This window comes from Vigna unguiculata, chromosome 7, assembly GCF_004118075.2.
Source record: "Vigna unguiculata cultivar IT97K-499-35 chromosome 7, ASM411807v1, whole genome shotgun sequence".
In the NCBI taxonomy this organism is placed as follows: Eukaryota; Viridiplantae; Streptophyta; class Magnoliopsida; order Fabales; family Fabaceae; genus Vigna; species Vigna unguiculata.
The window spans coordinates 1545915-1565826 of NC_040285.1; the positions used below are offsets into that span (position 1 = coordinate 1545915).

At 32.7% G+C, this 19912-nt stretch overlaps 3 protein-coding genes across 7 annotated transcripts; 2 read left to right on the forward strand and 1 right to left on the reverse strand.

Moving 5' to 3' along the window:
• The first annotated feature begins 4192 nt into the window (after positions 1-4192).
• On the forward strand, positions 4193-9326 carry LOC114192000. Of its 5 annotated transcripts, none has more exons than XM_028081497.1 (11): positions 4193-4366; positions 4973-5220; positions 5345-5463; positions 5739-5847; positions 5957-5996; positions 6313-6402; positions 6510-6609; positions 6706-6845; positions 7673-7775; positions 8016-8650; positions 8792-9326. In XM_028081497.1, the coding sequence occupies exons 2-11, from the start codon at positions 5082-5084 to the stop codon at positions 9129-9131; spliced, it is 1815 nt and encodes a 604-aa protein (XP_027937298.1). In that variant the 5' UTR covers positions 4193-4366; positions 4973-5081; the 3' UTR covers positions 9132-9326. The 5 variants fall into 5 exon arrangements, with proteins under 5 accessions (XP_027937298.1, XP_027937303.1, XP_027937302.1 ...); XM_028081502.1 differs by having other exon boundaries at positions 8016-8617; XM_028081501.1 differs by having other exon boundaries at positions 5354-5463.
• Positions 9327-11791: 2465 nt separating this feature from the next.
• On the forward strand, positions 11792-15350 carry LOC114190082 (iron-sulfur cluster co-chaperone protein HscB, mitochondrial). The gene is made up of 7 exons (XM_028078846.1): positions 11792-12222; positions 12768-12864; positions 12995-13084; positions 13320-13385; positions 13993-14061; positions 14173-14316; positions 14811-15350. The coding sequence occupies exons 1-6, from the start codon at positions 11882-11884 to the stop codon at positions 14308-14310; spliced, it is 801 nt and encodes a 266-aa protein (XP_027934647.1). The 5' UTR covers positions 11792-11881; the 3' UTR covers positions 14311-14316; positions 14811-15350.
• A 1454-nt stretch (positions 15351-16804) lies between these two features.
• Positions 16805-19912, reverse strand: LOC114189978 (putative pentatricopeptide repeat-containing protein At5g06400, mitochondrial). The gene has a single exon (XM_028078710.1). It carries the CDS (start codon positions 19910-19912, stop codon positions 16805-16807), a length of 3108 nt encoding a protein of 1035 aa, XP_027934511.1.

The window sequence follows — 19912 nt, forward strand, 5'->3', positions numbered from 1 at the left end:
GCTATGAGAGAAAAAAGAAAGGATGCGTACAAAAAACGCACAAGAAAAGTTTGGGTGACAACTCAAATAGAGCTTGTTTGCTTATTGATTTATTAGAACCTTTGTTCAATATATAGAGTACAATGTCCCATCATATAAAGGAAGAAGTAAAAACTAAATAAAATAGAATATTTCATAATAATAAAAGAGAATCAAATATATGATATCTCTATCAATATAAATAAAAGCAAAATATATATAATATTTTTATTAACTCGACTAAATTCTTTAATATACAATTATGAAACATTGTACACTCCAAATGTTACTCAAGAATAAGAAATTATGATAAGAAACAATATTTACTATCATTATTTGACATACAATGACAAATCTCAAACTATTTAAGTGAAAGAATATATGCTAAAAATCAAAACATGTTTATCTAGTTGATGATATATCAACGAAAAGATGAGATCAAATATATGTAAGTCAATGTAAAAAATAAAAAATAAAATAAAAATTTAATTTTAAAATAGTGAAGTAGGAATTATATATCACACCAAAATATATAAAATTATATTTTAACCAAACTAATATCCCATCATAAGTTATTCACTAGTGCAGAATTCTCATTTTACCTCGGCTTATATGTCTCGGTTGGCCAGGAACCGAAACATATAATGACGCGGTGACATTTTTGCAATTAGAGCCAAATTTTAGGCCTCGGTTCTCCAAATACCCAAAGCCAAATAGGGGTATAGGCCCTGGTTCGCTCAAAACTGGTGCCAAAGAAGGGTATAGGCCTCGGTCCAGTAGGACCCGAAGCCAAAAAGTGGCTGGAAGTCAGGGGTATAGGCCTCGATCCAAGGAGACCCGGTGCCAAAAAAGGGTCAATGGCTTCAGTTCCTCTAACAACTAAAGCCATAGGATTTATTTAGGGTTCGAAATTCGCGAACCCTTCTTCCTCCTCGTGCCAGCGACTCTGCAATTCCACTCTATCTCTGTCTCGCGCTCTCTCTCTCGCACGCTCTCTCTCTCTCGCGCACTCTCTCTCTGCCACCACACCCTCCGACCACCGTCGACGAGTCTCCGCCGCCGCACCACCAGCAACAACAACACCCGAACACGCACGTGTGTGAGGGGAGTGGGAGATAGGTAGCAGGTGGGACATGCCCCGTCCCACACCCTAGGCCAAAGCATAAGCCTGTCAAACCAACTCCTTCAGGTGGTTCCGGAGGTTCAGGTGGCTCCGGTGGTTTCGATGGACCGGCGAGTGCAGCGCCGCCGCGTGCTCGGACAGCACCGTCGCAGGCGGCGTCGAGAGCCGCGATTTGAGCCACAAGCGCACCAAGTTCTATGCCGATTTCGAATGAGTTTCGTGAACCGAGCGTGTGAATGTCTTCTTAGTGTGTGCATTGTTGTTGTTCTGACGATGATGACGTGTCAGTCCACTTTCGTTGTGTTGCGTTTTGCTAGCTTTCGTTTTGAAACTGGAAACTGTTCTTGAGTGTTTCTCTTTCGGTTTTCGTTCTTGCAGTTTTTCTGTGGCGATTGATTGCGGTGCTTGTCTTTTTTTTTTTCATTTTTGCAGGGAGCGGTACTTTTCGACGAATGCAGGGAAATGCGGTGCTTCTAATGAATGTGGAGATTATGACTACATTAACGATTCTCTTCGACCCAACGGTGAGGCTTGTTGTGATACATTTGCATTGATGGGCGGTGGTGAGGAGAGTGGTTTTGATTCCAGCATTGTGGAAGACGGTGAAGGAGATAATATTGATATCTTGAAAGTGTATATGGCACCGGTTTTAAAACAACCGAGACATATGGCTTCGGGTGATAATCGAGGTCAAAAGGTGCCTTTTGGTCTCGTCCCAATATGCCTCGGTTCCAGATTCGAAACAAAATGTAGAAAATAACCGGAACAGAAAGCACTGGTAATTTGATTTCTCGACTACAATCTCAAATGTAGATTACACTTTCAAATGTAGATTGCACTTTGAGAATTCTCATCCTCGTAGCATGATGACTTTAAGCAAAGTAAACAAATTCCAAATTTGCAATTAAGAAAAAAAAATCATAATAATAATTTAAAAGTTTATTATTTATCACCATTCTCAAATTATTCTTCTTATTATAATATTGTGGAATTATATAAAGGAATAAAATTATCCAAAAGTAAATGTAATGTGGTGGAATTAAGAAATAAAAATTATCAAGATTTAGAATAATACTATATTAATTTCGCTTTTAGAGATAAAAATGTATTTAATTTATATATATATATATATATATATATATATATATAATTAAAATAGTGTTAAATATTTTTTTGTCCTTCAAGTTTCAGTAAATTTTGGAATTAGTCTCTCATCAAAACTTTATACCAATTTAGTCCATCATTTTTCAAAATGCGTGAATTTAGTCCTTTTAACCAAATTTTGTTAAGTTTATCTGACGTTTCAAGCGCATTTCATGATAATATTTAAGTTAACATTGAAGCAAAAATGTATCAAACAGTGTAAATAATTTAAATACTATCATAAAATGTGCTTGAAACGTTAGGTCAACTCAACAAAATTTGGTTAAAAGAACTAAATTCAGGCATTTTGAAAGATGAAGGACTAAATTGGTCAAAAGTTTTGATGAGGGACTAATTTCAAATTTCGCTGAAACTTGAGGGACCAAAAACATATTTAACCGATTAAAATATATATTTTATGAATTACAATTATATTAAAATTAGCGTAAACACAGGTGCTATTGCGCTTTGTGTGCGTATTTTTTAAATATACGTGATATTATATTTGTAAGTAATGATATATGTAGTAATTTTATTAAGTTAATATATATAAAATAAAATTATATTTATTAAAAATAAAGTGAAATATATCAGAAGAGATGAGAGAATAACGATTAATAAATAGAAAAAAAGAGAAGAAGTAGAGATAGACGATTCTATAAAAATCTTATAAAAATAACAGTCAATTTTTAAAATTTAATAAATAATTATATTTTAAAGGGCAAAATTAAAATTTTGAAATATAGACAAAAAAAGAGAATCTCATTTAATATTATTATAGATAAGCAGTTATTTTTTTAATGCACATGTTAAACTAACTAAAAGTATATTAATAGAGAAAAACCAAAAAAACACATTTAATTATAGTAAAGGACACTAATATCTTATCATTAATAATAGTATAGGAATAATATGAATTTGCTTAAAAAAAGGAATAATTTGAATAAAAATGTTACCAATGGTTTTTAAATGTCTTAAAATATATTAGTTTTAATCAATTATGGATATTAATTTTTCATATATTTTAAAATATTTATATATAAAGACTTTATTTTATTGATTCTTTCCCATCCTAGAATCTAGTTACGGGCATCATGCTTTGCTTGAGAGCAACGCAAATGCTTTCACCCATTCAAGCAAAAAGCTAACATAATAAATAGAATTTGGATACTTTCATTTGCTTTTTCTTTTAAATTTGAAGATAAAATATATGTGTATAGTTAAAAGTTTAAATTGTTTTTTATCTTAACTTCTAAATTATTGAGTTTACTAAAACATTTATGAATCAATAAAAAACAAAAAATTATTTTGTTCTTCTTAAACTTTTTTAGACAATTTTCATAGCCTTTCTTCTCAGAACAGCTATGTGCTTATCAAAATGCTTTGACGTTTCTATTTTTCCAACTTCACCTTCTACAAAGTTCACACCTACCTCTGTTTTTGTTTTCAAGGTAAACTTTTCACAGTTCCAAGAAAACAAAAACAAATACGTAAGCTTTTCACACACTGTTTTTATTTTTATTTTTGAACTAATCAAATAAAGCTTCATGTTTTGAAAACTCTTCCTCTATTAATCAACCATAGAAAACTATTTTAATATAATTATACAACATTATTATTTTTAAATGAAAATATACTATTTTGTACTTTTTCCTCCTCTTTCAAACTGTTGAATTTTTTATTTATTTTTTCATATTTATGTGTTGTTATCCAGATTACATTAATTGTATTTTCACTAATTAGTAAAAATTAAAATTTTGACTCTAATCACTAAATTTGAGGAAGACAAAAATTAATATTATGTGACAATGAAATTAGAGATAATTCAGTTTTATTTATGAGAAATTGTTATATTAAAAATAAGAAAATATAAAATATAATAGAATTTATGGGCTTGGGTGTTGGTGAGCTGCACTTTGTCTCCTATGACTATAGGAGAAACAAAGCAAAGTCCATGCTGTGTTCCTCTCACATCACCTGACTTTGTCTTGGGATTGGTTCATTGCTTGAGATCTACCTTTTTCTGTTTCTGCATCCTTCCCAGGTTATCAACATTGAAACCCACAACTCCTCAAAGCCAAGGTTCATGAATCATGTTTTTTTTCTTCTTCTTTATTTCTGATATTATCAATAAAGTTCTCATCTTTTTAAGCTGTTGCTTCATGTGGGATGTGGGGTGCTTTGATTTCTCAACCTCTTTGCTTTGTTAGCTTTTTTCCTCATTTGGGTTTCGTTCAGTCTCTGAATGATCTTGTGGACTTAAGTCCTGGAATTTGATTTTGGTTTGTTGATTTCGGTTGACTTCAAATTCTTTTTGTCTTGTTGTTTCTTTTAATTGTCTGCGTGTATCTGGGGGTGTGAATTCATGTATTTAGCTATTCTGCTCCTTCTTGGAATTCTGTTTCCGTTGGCGCGGTTCAAACGGAATCGATGTCTGTGTTATACATGGTGGATGTGTATTGACTTTGTTTACTTTTGGCTTTTTGGATATTTAATTGCCGCATCAAACAACAGCGTGTAGGAGTGAATTTACCAGGAAGTTTCGTTTCTTTGGCTGTTGGAAAGAAATGATTCACGAGTTCTGTCTAATTAAGCATGCAATTTCTGTGTGTTTGTTACGTGATGAGATGAGAGTTTTTTTTTTTTTTTTTTTTTTATACCTGATTGGCTTATCTTGTTGTACCACAGTGATTTTCTGCTGGGATAGACAGAGAAGAGAAGAAATCATTCAAATGCCTGTGTTCCTGAATTGACTTTTTGAGAGAAGGGTTGTTTGACATTGGCAGGAGATGCAAAGATGGAGAAGAAAAGGAAGATTGTGCAGTATAGGGAGAGGCTGGACAGGACCCTTGCTTCACCTGATCTTACAAATGATGACTTGCTCAAAAAGCTTGTCAGAAATCAACTTTTGCTTTCTTCAGAACCTGAAGTAGAAGGTGATGCCATTCCCTAATTCCTTTCAATTAGTATTTGGGATGGAATGGGACCAGTATTTGCACAATTATTTTGTTTCTTTGCTTTGTGTTTTTTTTTTCCTTAGTTCATGATTGGCTGATGCAGGATATATAGATCAATTAGCAGAAGTCAAGACTGCAGATGTATCTCACTTTCTTGATATGTTGAGGAGTGTTTCATCAGATGATAGTGGAAGGTCTAATACGTCTCACACTGATTGGAAAGTATGCTACTGACTCTCAGCAGTTTCATCATGTTTTTGTTTTGCTGATATTTTTCCTATTTCCTATTTATTCCATCTTCCATTCATTTAGATCCTGATTCTTTTGTTTTGCATGTTTAACTGATGACTTTCTTTCACAGAAATCAGGAATTCACATTAGATGATTGGCTTAGTTGATTTTATTTTTCGTCCGACAGTATTTCATTGTTTAATTGAAGATATTTGATTTATTCATTCAAGTTCTCGAGTTATTGATAATTTTACTTATTTCAACAGTTAAAACAAGATGGTGAAGAGTTTCGGGTTATGTATCGCGAAGGACCAGAAGGGACCCCCTTTCATACAATGCTTGTAGAGGGCTTTGTAGATGGGCCTGTTGATGCTTGTAAGTCACACTGGAGCAACCACAATGTTCAACACCACCCTTTTAGTGACAAAAGCTATATTATTGATTTCGACATGCAAAACTTGATGCGTTACTTTCTTTGTTACAGGTTTATGTATCTCATGGGAGACATACCTTTACAAAAAATGGTGAGAATTATATTTAGTACAATATGTGCCTTGAATTTTCTGTATACTAGTCTGAACACGAAACTCACCAGTATCATCACTTTTATGCTTGTTTAATTTCTGTATAAAGTTGAAAGTTATATACCACTTGATAAAAACTACTTCATTTATAGTTGCAAGAAATGTATTTTGTATGCAGTTGGCTTTGTACTTTTTTTATAAGGCTGTTCTGAATGTCGATGTATTTTTTGGGAGTGGATTTGAATCTGAGTAATATATCGTTATAACAATGTATCTGGTAATTGTACCTGACACCCTTTTCACAATTTCCATTTAGGTGGCCTCAGTCTACTGTTCCCACTTTCAAAATCTTATCAACTGAATGCTTGCAGAAGGTTGGGATTGGGGAGCAGTTATCACTCGTGAGGTTTGTCCTGCCAGCATCAATTAAAAACAATGACATTTTAATGCCCCTTACCATGCCAAAAGTTCTTCTTTTTTAGTGCTGATTTTGCTCTGAATTTTGGAAGAAAGGATGAAGGTTTCATGGCCTCTGTCTACGAGGGAAGCTATAGTGCACTATTATCTGTTTGAGTACTTTCAAGATGACTTAATTGTTGTTCTTACAAACTCGGTAATCATCTGAATCCATGTTTGATTTATCTTTTGGGGAAAGTTAATTTACACTAGTCCAAAAGTTGAAGAAATTTTTTGCTTAATTTGCTTGTAGGTTTCTGACTCGAAGAGTGCCACAGAGACCCTTTACGGCTTCAACAATGAAGTAATTCCTGAAGCAAAGGATGTCGTGAGAATCGATTTGGTGGGAGGCTTTGCTTTGCAAAAGGTGACATCAGAAAGAAGTTATTTTCGGTGAGTTTTAGGTGTACTAAAACATAACATACACTTTAATTGAATGAAGTGAGAGGATGAAATAGGAAAACAATCAGCAACCAGAGATCATAATGCCCCATATAAGTTTTGCTTGTTTAAAAAAAAGAGTTGTAGACAAATGGTTATAGAATATTAGAATTAGAATATATGAACTATGAAGCCAGTTCTCCCGTTGATAATAGTGAAAGTATGCATGTTTTTCTGTTCACTATTTGAAATGCTAAGTTTAAACAATAACCACTACTGGAGTATTATTTATATTTGTTTTACCAAATTTTAATTACAATCACGACCTTCAGTATGAAGATATTGCAGTTCTGTTTATTGTGTCAATACTAATGACGTTCTGTAGTCCTCTGAAGCTAACTGAAGTCACTGCTTTTTGAATATATTATAGGGTTTGCTGATTTTGCAGATTAATATTAGAAGATATTAGTTACCTTACCTGACAATTCTGTATTGATGGCTTTTGGCTTTGTTCGTCAGTCAATCAAATTGATTTTTCTTTGATATTTATTTTGTTCACTTTTTTATACAGTCTTGGCATTGCTTATATTTCTGTGAATGGTTATGTAGCTTGTTTGGTTGTTCTGTCTAAAGTGATCTTACTGGTTTCCATTGATTATTAAGTTTCCAATATTCTAAGTTACCAGTAAATTTATTACTAGATTCTGAAAGAAATATGAAAGTAAGCTCTGGCTTCACGGATTAATTGTATTGATTGACATTTTCTCATGTGGTTACAAATGGAAAAGGTATCATACCACAAATAAAATTGATCTGATTCAAAACTTCAAATTTTGTAGGACAATAGCAAATATGGATGTAAAGCTGGATTTTGTGCCACCATCCCTTATAAACTTTATTTCAAGGCAGCTCATTGGCAATGGTTTCAGACTTTTTCAGAAGGTTGTAGATTCTTTCAGATATGTTTCTTTTATTCGGCTTTCAATGAAAAGATGCCTTTTATTTTCTGAATCCACTGAGCCAACTCGTTCTTTAATAAAGAAAATAACTTTAAAGAAAATGTAATGGTGCATTTTTGTTTTATCCCATCATGCAACAGTAAAACATCCTTGCATCATTGCATTTTTTATTTGATACAATTTTCTATTTTCTTATGACATAAAAAACCAATCCATGTTACAGGCTGTGTCTTCTATGACGAACCACGGTAAAGGAGAATTCAGCAAGGCCTTAGGGGATCCATTATATGTTAGAATTCGTGAAGCTCTATACAACAACACTAGTGTATCAAAGGCCAGGAATGGTGGAGAGCTTCAACAAGTTGCAACAGCTGAAGATCTTGCTGAAAGCAAGCATGAAAAGGAAAAAGATACATCCAAGGAAGATATAAGTAACCAATATGCAAATAATGTCATGCCAATGACAACGAATACAGAAGAACTAGGTAGTAGCAAAACATTTGGTGAGATTGTAGAAGTAGATACTGAAGAAATTGTACAAATTGAGGAGGGCAATAAAAAAGTAGAAGACATTCCAATCAAGGAAGTTCACTCGAGTGTAATAAGAGGCAAGAGGAGTGTATATATTAGATCAGAGGTACAACATGCACTGCAAACATTAGACAAGGCTATTTCAATGGTTCGTGAACAAAGATTGACCCCTTTTATTAAAGATGATGATAGAGAGCATTCATATTCCTTAAAACTCACTCAAATAAGCTCCAAAACTGATGTTAGAGATGAAGTACCAAACGGAGATATTCCAGAGGGATCTTTGCAACAAGGGTATGACACTAACTCTGGTATCCAAAACTCAAGGTGATTATGTGTTTTTTCTGTGGTTGCTCATAGGAACAGAAGACTGTGAATTTGGTTCCTTGTGGTTTGTTTGAAACTAAGCAAAATAGTTTAAGATGTTGCTGATCATTAGTTTTTCTTTATACTTTTTTGTTGTTTCAGGTATACAGGAACAAATGCTAACTTGAAGGAAGTAAATTCTAACAAAGTAGTACCAACTTCATTGGAGCAGAATCTTCCAACAGCTATTTTGTCAAGCCAAGCTGTTTCATACCCTTTGGAAAATGGAGCAATTCAGCATCAAACAACAATCAGCAACAAGCTATTGAACACTGATTCAGTTGAAAATGTTCCTTCAGATCATGCAGAAAAACAAAGCAAGCAGAAAAAACTAAATACCATTGCAACTCAAGATATGAATTCAGAGGTACCAAAGAAGTTATGCAGGCAGAAAAAAATCTGGCATTTGTTTTCTGCATTAACTAAAAGGAAAAAGGGTTAAATAGGAAAGAGAAGAAGAAGAAGAAGAAAACAGGGTATTTTGAGTTATCTTGTCAACATGTCATCCAAGCCCCAATAACTCAGTACAGGTTTTGTATACCTCAACACAGTTGTTACTTGTATAAGGGTTAATTTATCATGTTTTCCAACAGGGTTCTCCCTTTTGTTTTTGTTGGAAATTGGTGTATTCTTTTTCTTTTATTTTTACTAGCCATATATATATATATATATATATATATATATATATATATATATATATATATAAATAATAAGGTCCTACTAACTATACTGGTTAAGAAATCATTAAGTAGAAAGTTTTTTTTTTTTAATTAAAAATAACATGAATTTGTATTGGAGACAATCACAGGGAAGTGTGCCATTACACTTCTAAGAATAAGTTAAAAATATTTACCTCACTTTAACAATAAGTTAAAAAAATTATATATAAAAAGGGTTTATTGATTTATTTTGATGAGGATTAAATTATTATTACCAAGAGAAACAAAAGTTGATGACTTATTATAATTTTTATTTTAAGGGTGATTTTTGATTTTATATATCTCCATGAAGAAATATATAAAACTAATAATGTATAACTTGGAGATTAAAATAATGTCACACATCCAATTAATAATTTCTCAATCAAAGATTTTGTCTGGTTTTGATCGTAATTTCATTATAAATACTTACATTTAAGATATTAACCAAAATTTAAAATAAGTTTAGATGAAAGATTTAAAATAATAAAGTGTCAGAACTAACAAGTTAGAATGTTAAAATTGAAAGATATCACATCCAATTAGGTATTTCAATTGAAAAATTTATTAAATTATTTTACAAAGTTATAAAACTACAACATTGATGTGTAAGAATAATCATTCTGAAAAATTTAAAATACTTTAAATTTTAGTTTATTCCCTTGTCTCATTTTTAACTTTTCAACCTAAGAAACCATTTATTTTTATTATCAAATTATACCAAGAAATAGAAGACAAAGACTAAAATAATAATTTTATTTTGGATAAATTATTTTTCCTTTATATAAATTAGCTTTTCTTGCTTATAGTTTTTCTTTGCCAGTGTAGAGTACCTTATAAGTGGATTGAATGAAGAAACATAAACCTTCACTTAAAATAGTTTAGTAATTATGTTTAGCTTTCTAAATATATATGTTTTTAAAATTTTGAAAGTTCTTGTTATCCTTTAAAAGGGTAAAATATACTTCAACTTAGATTATCGCTTAAGCAAGATAATCTCATTCAAATAATATTTTCTTACTCCATTAAATGTATTTTTACTTAATCTAAAGTATTTACATGTTTAATAATAATATTTTATAATATATTATATACAAATTTGAATGTTTTACTATAAGAAAATATTGATTTATTAAGAATGGAGATTATGTTAATTATGTGAATTTCATTGGATATTGATATTGTGAAAATCCTTATATGTGTTGGTCATGGATAATGACTTGGATGAATTGAGTTAGTTATAAAATGACTAGATTAGATTAACATATTTGGTAAATTACTTAAGTGGTAATTTGACCGTTTGAAATTTTTTTAATATAATATATGAGTATAATTAATGTATGTGATACCAGAGAATCAGTAAAGTTTAATACTTAACCTTTTGATCAAATTATGATTATGGTACCGATTATAATATAGTTCATTGAGAAAAAGGTAATTTATAATTTCTCTAACAACCTAAACAATGTAGATTAATATACTATATGGTGAAAATTTTGATGAGGTTTTTTCGTTATTATTAAGTATAAATTTTGTATAAAAAGCTACTGAACATACGCCATGTAATTGAAATTAACACACACACACACACACACACATATATATATATATATATATATATATATATATATATATATATATATATATATATATATATATATATATATATATATATATATTCAAACAAATCAAATGTCAAAATATACTTAAAATGATCTTCTAAAAGACATATATTCATATTAAATTTTGTATCAAATTCAATTTATGATTCATTATTTATATCATACATTATTTTTATTATTATAAAGTCGTTAACATTACTACGATATTTATTTAAAAGTAAGAACAAATTAATAATATTTAAAATAATGAGTAAAACTGAAAAATAAATAATCACACTAGTACTGAAATAAAAGGCCAGTTTACCAATTTTTTCTTTTCATCCTATTTTTTTTATTCTAACAAAAAGATTTAATTACTCTTTTATTTTTTATTTTTGTCAAAAAATATTAAATTAATATTTTAATTTTTTTAAATTTGAATTTGATCCAAATATTTAAAAAATGATTTAATTTAATATTTTTATTAAACTTTTTAAAATAAATCAATAATTTATTTTATCAAAATTAATAATATAATTATCTTAATTACATCAATAAAATAAATTATTTTTATTAATAACTTCAATTTTGATAAAAGATTCTAACTTCAATTTTAATTAAAAATTTATTTTAAAAAAAGAACTTAAAAAACTAAATTATATCAACATTTTAAAAATCAAAACAAAATTAAAACTTAAAAAATAAATTTAACATTTTTAAACAAAAATAACAACATAATAATTAAACCTATACAAAAACCTATAAATAAAACTCTTTCCTTTATTGAAATCACTTTTACCCCAAACATCATACAAACAAAACAGCTTCATCGTCCTCGATCTCCACTTTCCCAGAAGCCAGGAAAATCTGCATCTCCTCTGTGTGCTCACACGATGTCGAAGAAGAACCTCTGCACGCCCGTTTCTTTTCTTTTGCGGCGTTCTTTAACTTCGTTTCCTCAGCACTTCACTTCCAATTTTTCTCCTCACATTAAACTCTCTCTTCTTCACCATGCATCACCTCACCATCCTCCTCCTCGCGCTCTCACCTTCGATTTCAACTGTTCTCCGGGGATTTCCTGGAAAAGCTTATGCTCTAAATCTGCCGTGGAAATCCAAAGTGGGTGCTGGAATTGCCATGCTCCACCTCACTCCGCACCTTTCCTCGTATGCGACTCGTGTCGGTGCATTCAACCCGTCGATGGTTCCATAGACTATTTTGAGATATTTGGGGTGTAAGTTTCTGGGGTTTTGTTTTTCTCTTCTGGGTGCTGAAATTTCTTCCAAAGTTTTCTTCTTTAGCTCGGTGTTTTTAGTTCTGTTGACACAATTCTCCCATCTGAATTAGAGTTTTTTTTTTTTTTCTAATAATTTGTGTAGTAGAAGTTTGAATTAAGATTAGCATAGGTCAGGGATGTGAAATTCCAATTCTGACAGAAGAACACTAAAAGCAAAAATTAAGGAATTGCATATGTGACTTTTTTCCTCACGACAATTTATTTGGTTTTCGCCTTGTTTTTTGGTGCTTTTTTGCTCTACTGATACCATTCTCCGATCGAATTGGAGTTTTATTTTGATAATTTATGTAATGAAAGTTTACATTAAATATTGGCATAGCACAGAGAAGTGAAATTTCAATTATGAATGTGTGATTTAATTTTTTTGATGAAGGAAGAAAAATATATTTATTTAATGGATGAATTATTGTATTTATAGACGAGTTAAGAAGCTAAAAATAATTTTTGTTTGTCTTCTATTTTTTCTTTTTAATTTTAAACAGGGAGAGGAAGTATGATCAAGAAGGTGAGAATTTCGAGGTCAAGTACAAAGAGTGGCAAAAGAAGCTGCATCCTGATTTAGTACATTCAAAATCTCAGGTTGGTATGATGGAAATCTTCTATTTTATTTTTCTTTCTACTCTTTTTTGATTTAAGGAGATGGGGGAAGGCAGTGAGGTTGAATGAGTTTTTGGAGAAACTAAGACTTTGTTTTCCTTCAATTGGTTAGAAAGAAAGAGATTTTGCTGCAGAACAATCTGCAAGGGTGATTGATGCCTACCGGACACTTAGCAAGCCTTTGTCAAGAGGAATTTACTTGGTAAGAATACTTCCATAAAGGATTCCAAATTGATGATCCTTCATTACAATAACAAACTATCTGCGAAATTTGAAAATCTTGAAAGATAATATATTTGTGCTGGTGAAATTTATTATCTGAATTGGGGCATATGCATCTAACTAGGCTTTCCATCACTGTATTTAGTTATATATTGTTCAATTTCAGTTGTTTCTTCTTTGGTGTTACCATGTAAAGTTGTGCCATTTCTTTTCAGCTGAAGCTTAATGGAGTAGAAATCGATGAAGAGCAGACAATATCAGATCCAGAACTACTGGCAGAGGTAAAAAAGGAACCTTATTGCTTTTGAATGTGAAATTTCCTTTTAACTTCCTTTCCATGATAGATAAAACATCAGTGAAGCTATTTCTTTGGAAAATGGGTGGATGGTTATCCTCTTTGATGTTTAATCACCTCTCATTCTCAAGGTTCATTTTGTGAGCATTATCTGTAAATGGGAAGTTTGGCAAATGTATTGTCATTGATGGCTAGTTTAGGTATTTCTTTTCAACATTTGGATTCCCATTTCCCTTTAGGACTTGATTGTGTCATTTTATGGAAGATTGACTTACTTTATAAAGAGAATAACATAAATTTTAAGTATAAAATGTGAAATTATTCAGTTAGGCATACGTTCAAGGGGATGAAAGAGGCATTTTATCACTTGGAAAATATTGTCATCTATTCTTGCTTGTTCTTCTGTCTATTTTTTTTTTTTTATGTTCTTTCTGTGGAATATCTGAGCCTCTATTTTTCCAGAACTTAAATTGAATTCTGAAATTTGTTTGGTGAGATTAGTAGTATAAATTATTGCTTATCTTTTATCTCATCTTCCATCTTCTTCAAAAGGAATATCTGGCTTCCAAATTTATTGCTAACTTTTACTACAGATTCTGGAAATCAGGGAAGCAGTTGAAGAAGCTACAAACGCAGAGGCTTTGAATTGCATTCTCTCCCAGGTCTGCATGAAATCTTCATGAAGGCTGAATGCATGATTGGTTCTAATGTAGATTTTGAATTAGTATTACTCCATCTTGTTTCTTGATGTCATCCTTTGATTGGTCATCCAGATGCAGGAGAAGCTGCAAATTTGCTCTAATACCTTAGGTCATGCTTTTCAAAACCAGAATTTTGAAGAAGCGAAATTGGCAATTAGGAGAATGACTTATTATAGTCGAGTAATTGATGAAGTCATAAAGAAGCTTTGATATTAGGTAATATCAACATTTTCTTTTGCCTGAATCATTGGGCTACTATTTGTAGAAGATGAAAGATATTTGAAAAGAACAATTGTTGCGTGTGATATAATGCTTGTGATAGTGGCCATCATCGCATCCATGTAATATCTTTTTTAATTCAAATTGAGTGAAAAAAGAGCTGAAAGTGGAAGTTAAAAGCAACTGTTATTGCTTAAGTCATACTCAACATAACTTCCTGTTAAGTGTCAAATTGGACACATTTTTGGTGTTTTAGAGCACTTCTTTTGGAAGCTTTCTTTTCTTTAATTTCTGTTTTTAGAGCGTTTTAGTATTTTCTTCTGAAAATCTTAGTTTTAATAAAAATGTGTTAAAAAGGGTGTTTTAAGAGTGAAATATTGTTTAGTGTGTTTCGAGTTCCTAGGACTAGTCTAGCATAGTGTTTCCTTGATTTTAACTTTGATGAAATCTTTTTAAACTTGACTAACTTGAATTTTAATTGTGCTTTCCAGCAAGCTTGAGATAAAAATTTGAAGATATGATGAAGTCTACAAGTTGGCCGAACCAATAATAAAAGCTGTCAAAAATCTCATGAGAAGAGTCAACATCACCCCTCCTTGGGGGCAGGCAACTTGGACCAGCTGGACGGATTCATTGGAAGTGTGCATCAAGAAGTTAGAAGTTGAGAAGATTGGTCAAAGAGGAGTTGAATTAGTTAGAAAAGGAGCCTTTGTAGTTAGGAAACTCATTGTATCTAGAATTTGGCAAAAGCTTTCATTCATGTACTTTCTTTTGTTTAAATAGACTAGCCTAGGAGGATAGAAAACACACCACCACCACTTCTAAACATCCATCCCTTCACACATAGCTTTCTCTTAGTTTTGTTCAAGTTTCTAGGAGTTCTTTGGGTTGCTGTTTACTGGAAAAAGGTTGGAGAGCCAAGACTACAATGTGACCAAGAGTTCCTCCAACCCCATTCGAGTGATTGTAATCCTTCCTAAGACTCTATCTTGTATTCATTTTCAGATTTAATGTAATTCAGATTTTCTAGATTTCTTCTTCTTTCTTTGATTGTCTTTACTGCTTTGATATGTGTTTCTGCTTTCCATTTATCTTTCAAGCATTTTAAGATTTTCGTGTTCCAGTTTTAAGAATTTTCAGTTTAACAAACCAAAATTCTGATTATCCTTGCATCTAGACCTAAAAATCTGCATGAAACTCATTTTTTAAAAAGCTGTCAAAATCAATTTTAGTGCATTTGTTGTCTAATTTAGTTTGACACATGATTTTGAGTATTTGGAGTTTTTAGTTCAGGTTAATCATTCATTTTACTTAGTTCAGGTTAATCATTCATTTTGAGTATTTGCATTAATAATAGTATAGTTCATTTAAACATTTTATCATAAATGAAAATTAGGTTTTCATTGAGGTATTTCATCAAATCATTTTTTTTTTTTTTGCATTTAGAAGCTATTTTAGGAGGTTTGGAACATGATGTATTGATTATTAGTTATTTTTAAATAAATTGATACTAACCTTTTTTTTTAATCATTCTAAAAAGTTGAGTAATCACACAATAAGCATGCCAATACCCTGTAAAACGATTAATTTGTTTATTTAGTCTATTCAATTTTATATAAAATAAATAAATTTTTGAGAATCAAAATCGAGTAATTTTTTTTTATTTTATACAAAATCAAAATAAAACATCGAATTATTTAATAGAAAGAAGACGGTCTTTTTCTTTATTTAGAAAATATCCAAACTTTTATTCCTAAACTCCATAAATAGTTTAAACTATATAACAACAATATTTACCTTGGCTCAAACGGTTTTGTACATGAAACTTCCCTTCTCTTATCCATTCGACGTATCAAAATTGATGATTCTAGTGATACATTATTTCTCTTGTTTTCTACCTTAGAAATGTTATTCATAGTTTATCTTGAACTGCCTCCTCATGTAGTTCTGCTTCTGATTCCTTTATTTTCATGTTATTAATGTAGGATTCCAACATGGAGCTATTGCTCTGGGGCAGACAATAGATCAGTTTACAGAATGAAGAATTTGACTCACTTATCGCAATGAAGTGGCCTAATAGAGATGTTATTGCTTCTCTATGTACAGGATGAAGTTAACATCTTGTCGCAGGAGGTATATCCTAAGCATTCACTATTTCTGATTCCTGAATATAGTTATTACGTACTATTTTCCTAACATTATAGTGGATGACCTTGAAATTTTTCTTATTTTATGCAATAAAGGAGTTTTATGGTACATATATCATCGTGGTAATGCATGCATGCATGTATTTGGTGCAATTTGATGTTTATAAACGGGATGGCTAATAGTATTAACCATCTCGCGGGTGCTTCTATTCATAATGTGGCCATGCACTCGTTATATTTTCCTGTATATTCTTTCAACATGACGGGATTAGAAGTAAATTAAAATGAGAAACTACTATTGCATAAGTCCATCGATTTCCAAAGGTTATGAAAAGAAATCAAGTTACGAGCTTGCGCTTTCTTCTTAGTTCTGATTTTTGTTGCAATACAACGCGGGCTAAATCAGTTTTACCTTCTCTGTTTAGCCCATAAAAAACCGTTCGAAAATTTATAGTACTTGGAACAATTCCACTGTCTAACATTTCAGAAATAAGTTGCATTGCTTCTTCAGACCTCCCAACCTTGCAAAGGCATGTGAGGAACATAGAATACGTTTTGAAATCAGGAAATGGTCCCTTTAGTTTCATACGGTAGAAGATATTCCATGCATCAATGGGCCTACCCACGTTCATGTACCCACGTATAAGAGCAGAATATGTGACAATGTTTGGTTCATGACCTGACTGTTGCAGCTCCTCAAAAGTCTGCATAGCTTTCTCCACTTGTTTCTCTTTAAAGAAATGAACCATCAGTGATGTATAAACATGGATGGTAGGTGCTATTCCCTTCTGTTTCATGGCATCCACCTTGGCCAATGCCTCTTCTAGTCGACCCTTACGTAATAGACCATGAACTATGCTTCCACAAGTTAGCTGGTCTAAAATAGACTTTTCTTCCCCAACCTCTTCAATTAATGCCAATGCTTCTTCCACTCTCCCAGCTCTACAAAGAGCTCTGATAAACAAGGAGTAACTGAGAAGGGCTGTGTAGCCCAAATTCTGAAGAGAATCTGCACATCTCCTGGCCTCCAACACTCTACCAACTTCACATAAACAACCGAGGTAAGCTTCAATCAGTTCTTTGTCAGGAGCATATCCTGCACCAATCATCTCACGGTATGTTTGGAGAGCATCATCAACCTTCCTTCCTTTCCTCCCACAAAAGGCAATTATCAGATACTTGTATGTACTCCTACTGGGGCTATAACCATCAGCTTTCATCTCTTTGAAACAATTCATGGCCATCTCAGTCAGACCTGTCCGACCATAAAGCATTATCATGATTGTCCATGTTTCTGGTGTTACTGGATAATTATTTCTACGCATTTCGAAGAACAAGCTACGCATGTGCTTGAAATCTTTGCCGCAGCCTGCAATTTTCATTGCCATGTTGTAAGATTCTAATGTGTGTCGATACCCAGATTGCTTTCCCACCCATGAGAAGAATTTTAGAACAGAGCTACCGTGCTTGTTGCAATTTTGCAATATCTCTATAACAAGTTCTGGGGTGAAGCGAAAGGTACTTCCCTCCAATTTTTCTTGGATTAAGGACCAATCTGTAGAGGATGAAAGTATCCTACAAATTTCATGAAAATCTTGCTCCGTGCAAGTCGTTAGGTTTCGGTGTGTAGAGGAATAATCTATTTCTGACTTTGATAGGTCAACTTTAACATCCTCTTCCACCTTAATTTCCGAAGATACTTGTTTGTTTGACTCCTTGAACTTTTCAGTATCAAGTGTGGATGCCTTACGCATCTGCTGGATTTTCTCTATCACAGCAAACTCCCCCTTTTCCTCCATGTATGTTATAACCCTACGGAATATTGTATCTTGAATTTTAATCTTTGAAGCCTGCATTTCGTGCAATACTTTGACAATGTCTTCTGTTCTTGAAGCCTTGCAAAGCTCCTTAATGAATACTTCATACGATTTCCAAGTGGGCCGGATGTCTTGGCACTCCATACAATTGAACATTTTCCATGCTTCAGATATACGGTTTTGTGAAACATGACCTGCAACCATAGCTGTTATTGCCACAATATCTGGCTTAATTCCTTTGCCCAGCATCTCATCATACATCATGCAAGCTTCTTCATACCTACTCAACCTAAAGAGATGTTGTATTAGTTCGGTATATGTGGAAATAGTAGGCACACAGCCGGATTCTTTCATGCTTTGAAACACTTTGAGCGCCCTGTCAACATCATTTCTCCCTAAATACCCATTTATGATAATCCCATGGATCCTCTCATCAACCATATCCCTTCTCTTCATAATTTCAACAACATGTAAAGCATCCGTGATTCTATCTGCCTTACACAGTCCTCTAACCAAAATCTCATAATTTTCAGGTTCAAGATCTAAATCTTTACTTTTGAGGTCCCGAATCAATTCCAAGGCCTCTTCAATCCTCCCAGAAATACATAAGTTCTTCAGCATACAGCTACGAACACGGTTTTCTGGCATCACAGACAACCGTATCATGTCATTTCCAAGCAAACTAACAGCTGCCGTATTTCCTGATCTTGCCATGCAGTTCATGATCGTCTCATACAACCTCACATCACACACCATATCCTTCCTGACCATGTCAGTATAGAACTCCATAGCAATGTCTCCCTTCTCAGCACTGCAAAGTGAACGGATAATTGCGCTATATGAAACAGCATCCGGTTCAAAACCACACCTTTTCATATTTTCAAGGGCCAACAACGCTTCACTAATTTTCCTTGCCTTCCCATAGTGGGTGACAAGAATGGTCCATGTCTTAACATCCTTTTGAATTCCACACTCATCCATTTCTTCCACCAATCTCTTCACCAACCCAAAATCCTTAGTTTCTCCAGCAATGTACAACATGGTATTATAAGTCTGCGTCGTGTGACTATACCCATCCTTGAGCTTCAGCCAATTGAAAACCCTCAAAGCCAACAGCGGCACTGTGAAGCACCTCTTCAACACCATGTCAAAAACCTCACTGTTCAACCCATAACTTAGATTCTCTAACCTCTCCTCCATAGAAGTGGAACTGTTTTCCCCTCTAACAATTTCAGTAATCTCATCCACAATCCGGCTTAGATCTTCCTTACCCATATTTCCCACCTGAGTATCTTCCAAAGAGCCAACATTATGTGCGGAATTTTCACAAACACCTGTACTACAAGCTGATCGGTCCTCGGAACGAACTTCAGATTGGGGAGTTTCGAGTGGAAACAAAGTCCCAGATGGTGATTGGTCGGGGATCACGGTTTGTGCACCTAGAATCTGAGTGATCTCGTTGAAAAGTGCACGAGAAGCATCGATATCTGAAGGAATATTGGTGTTGGGAAGTTGTTGCTGTGTTTCTCTGCGAGGGCGTGAAAGTTTTGCAGCGTTGGAAAGATTCAAAACGTGAGATGGTGAGAGGAGAAGGGGATCCAGGAATCGGAGCTTAGTTAATGATTTCAT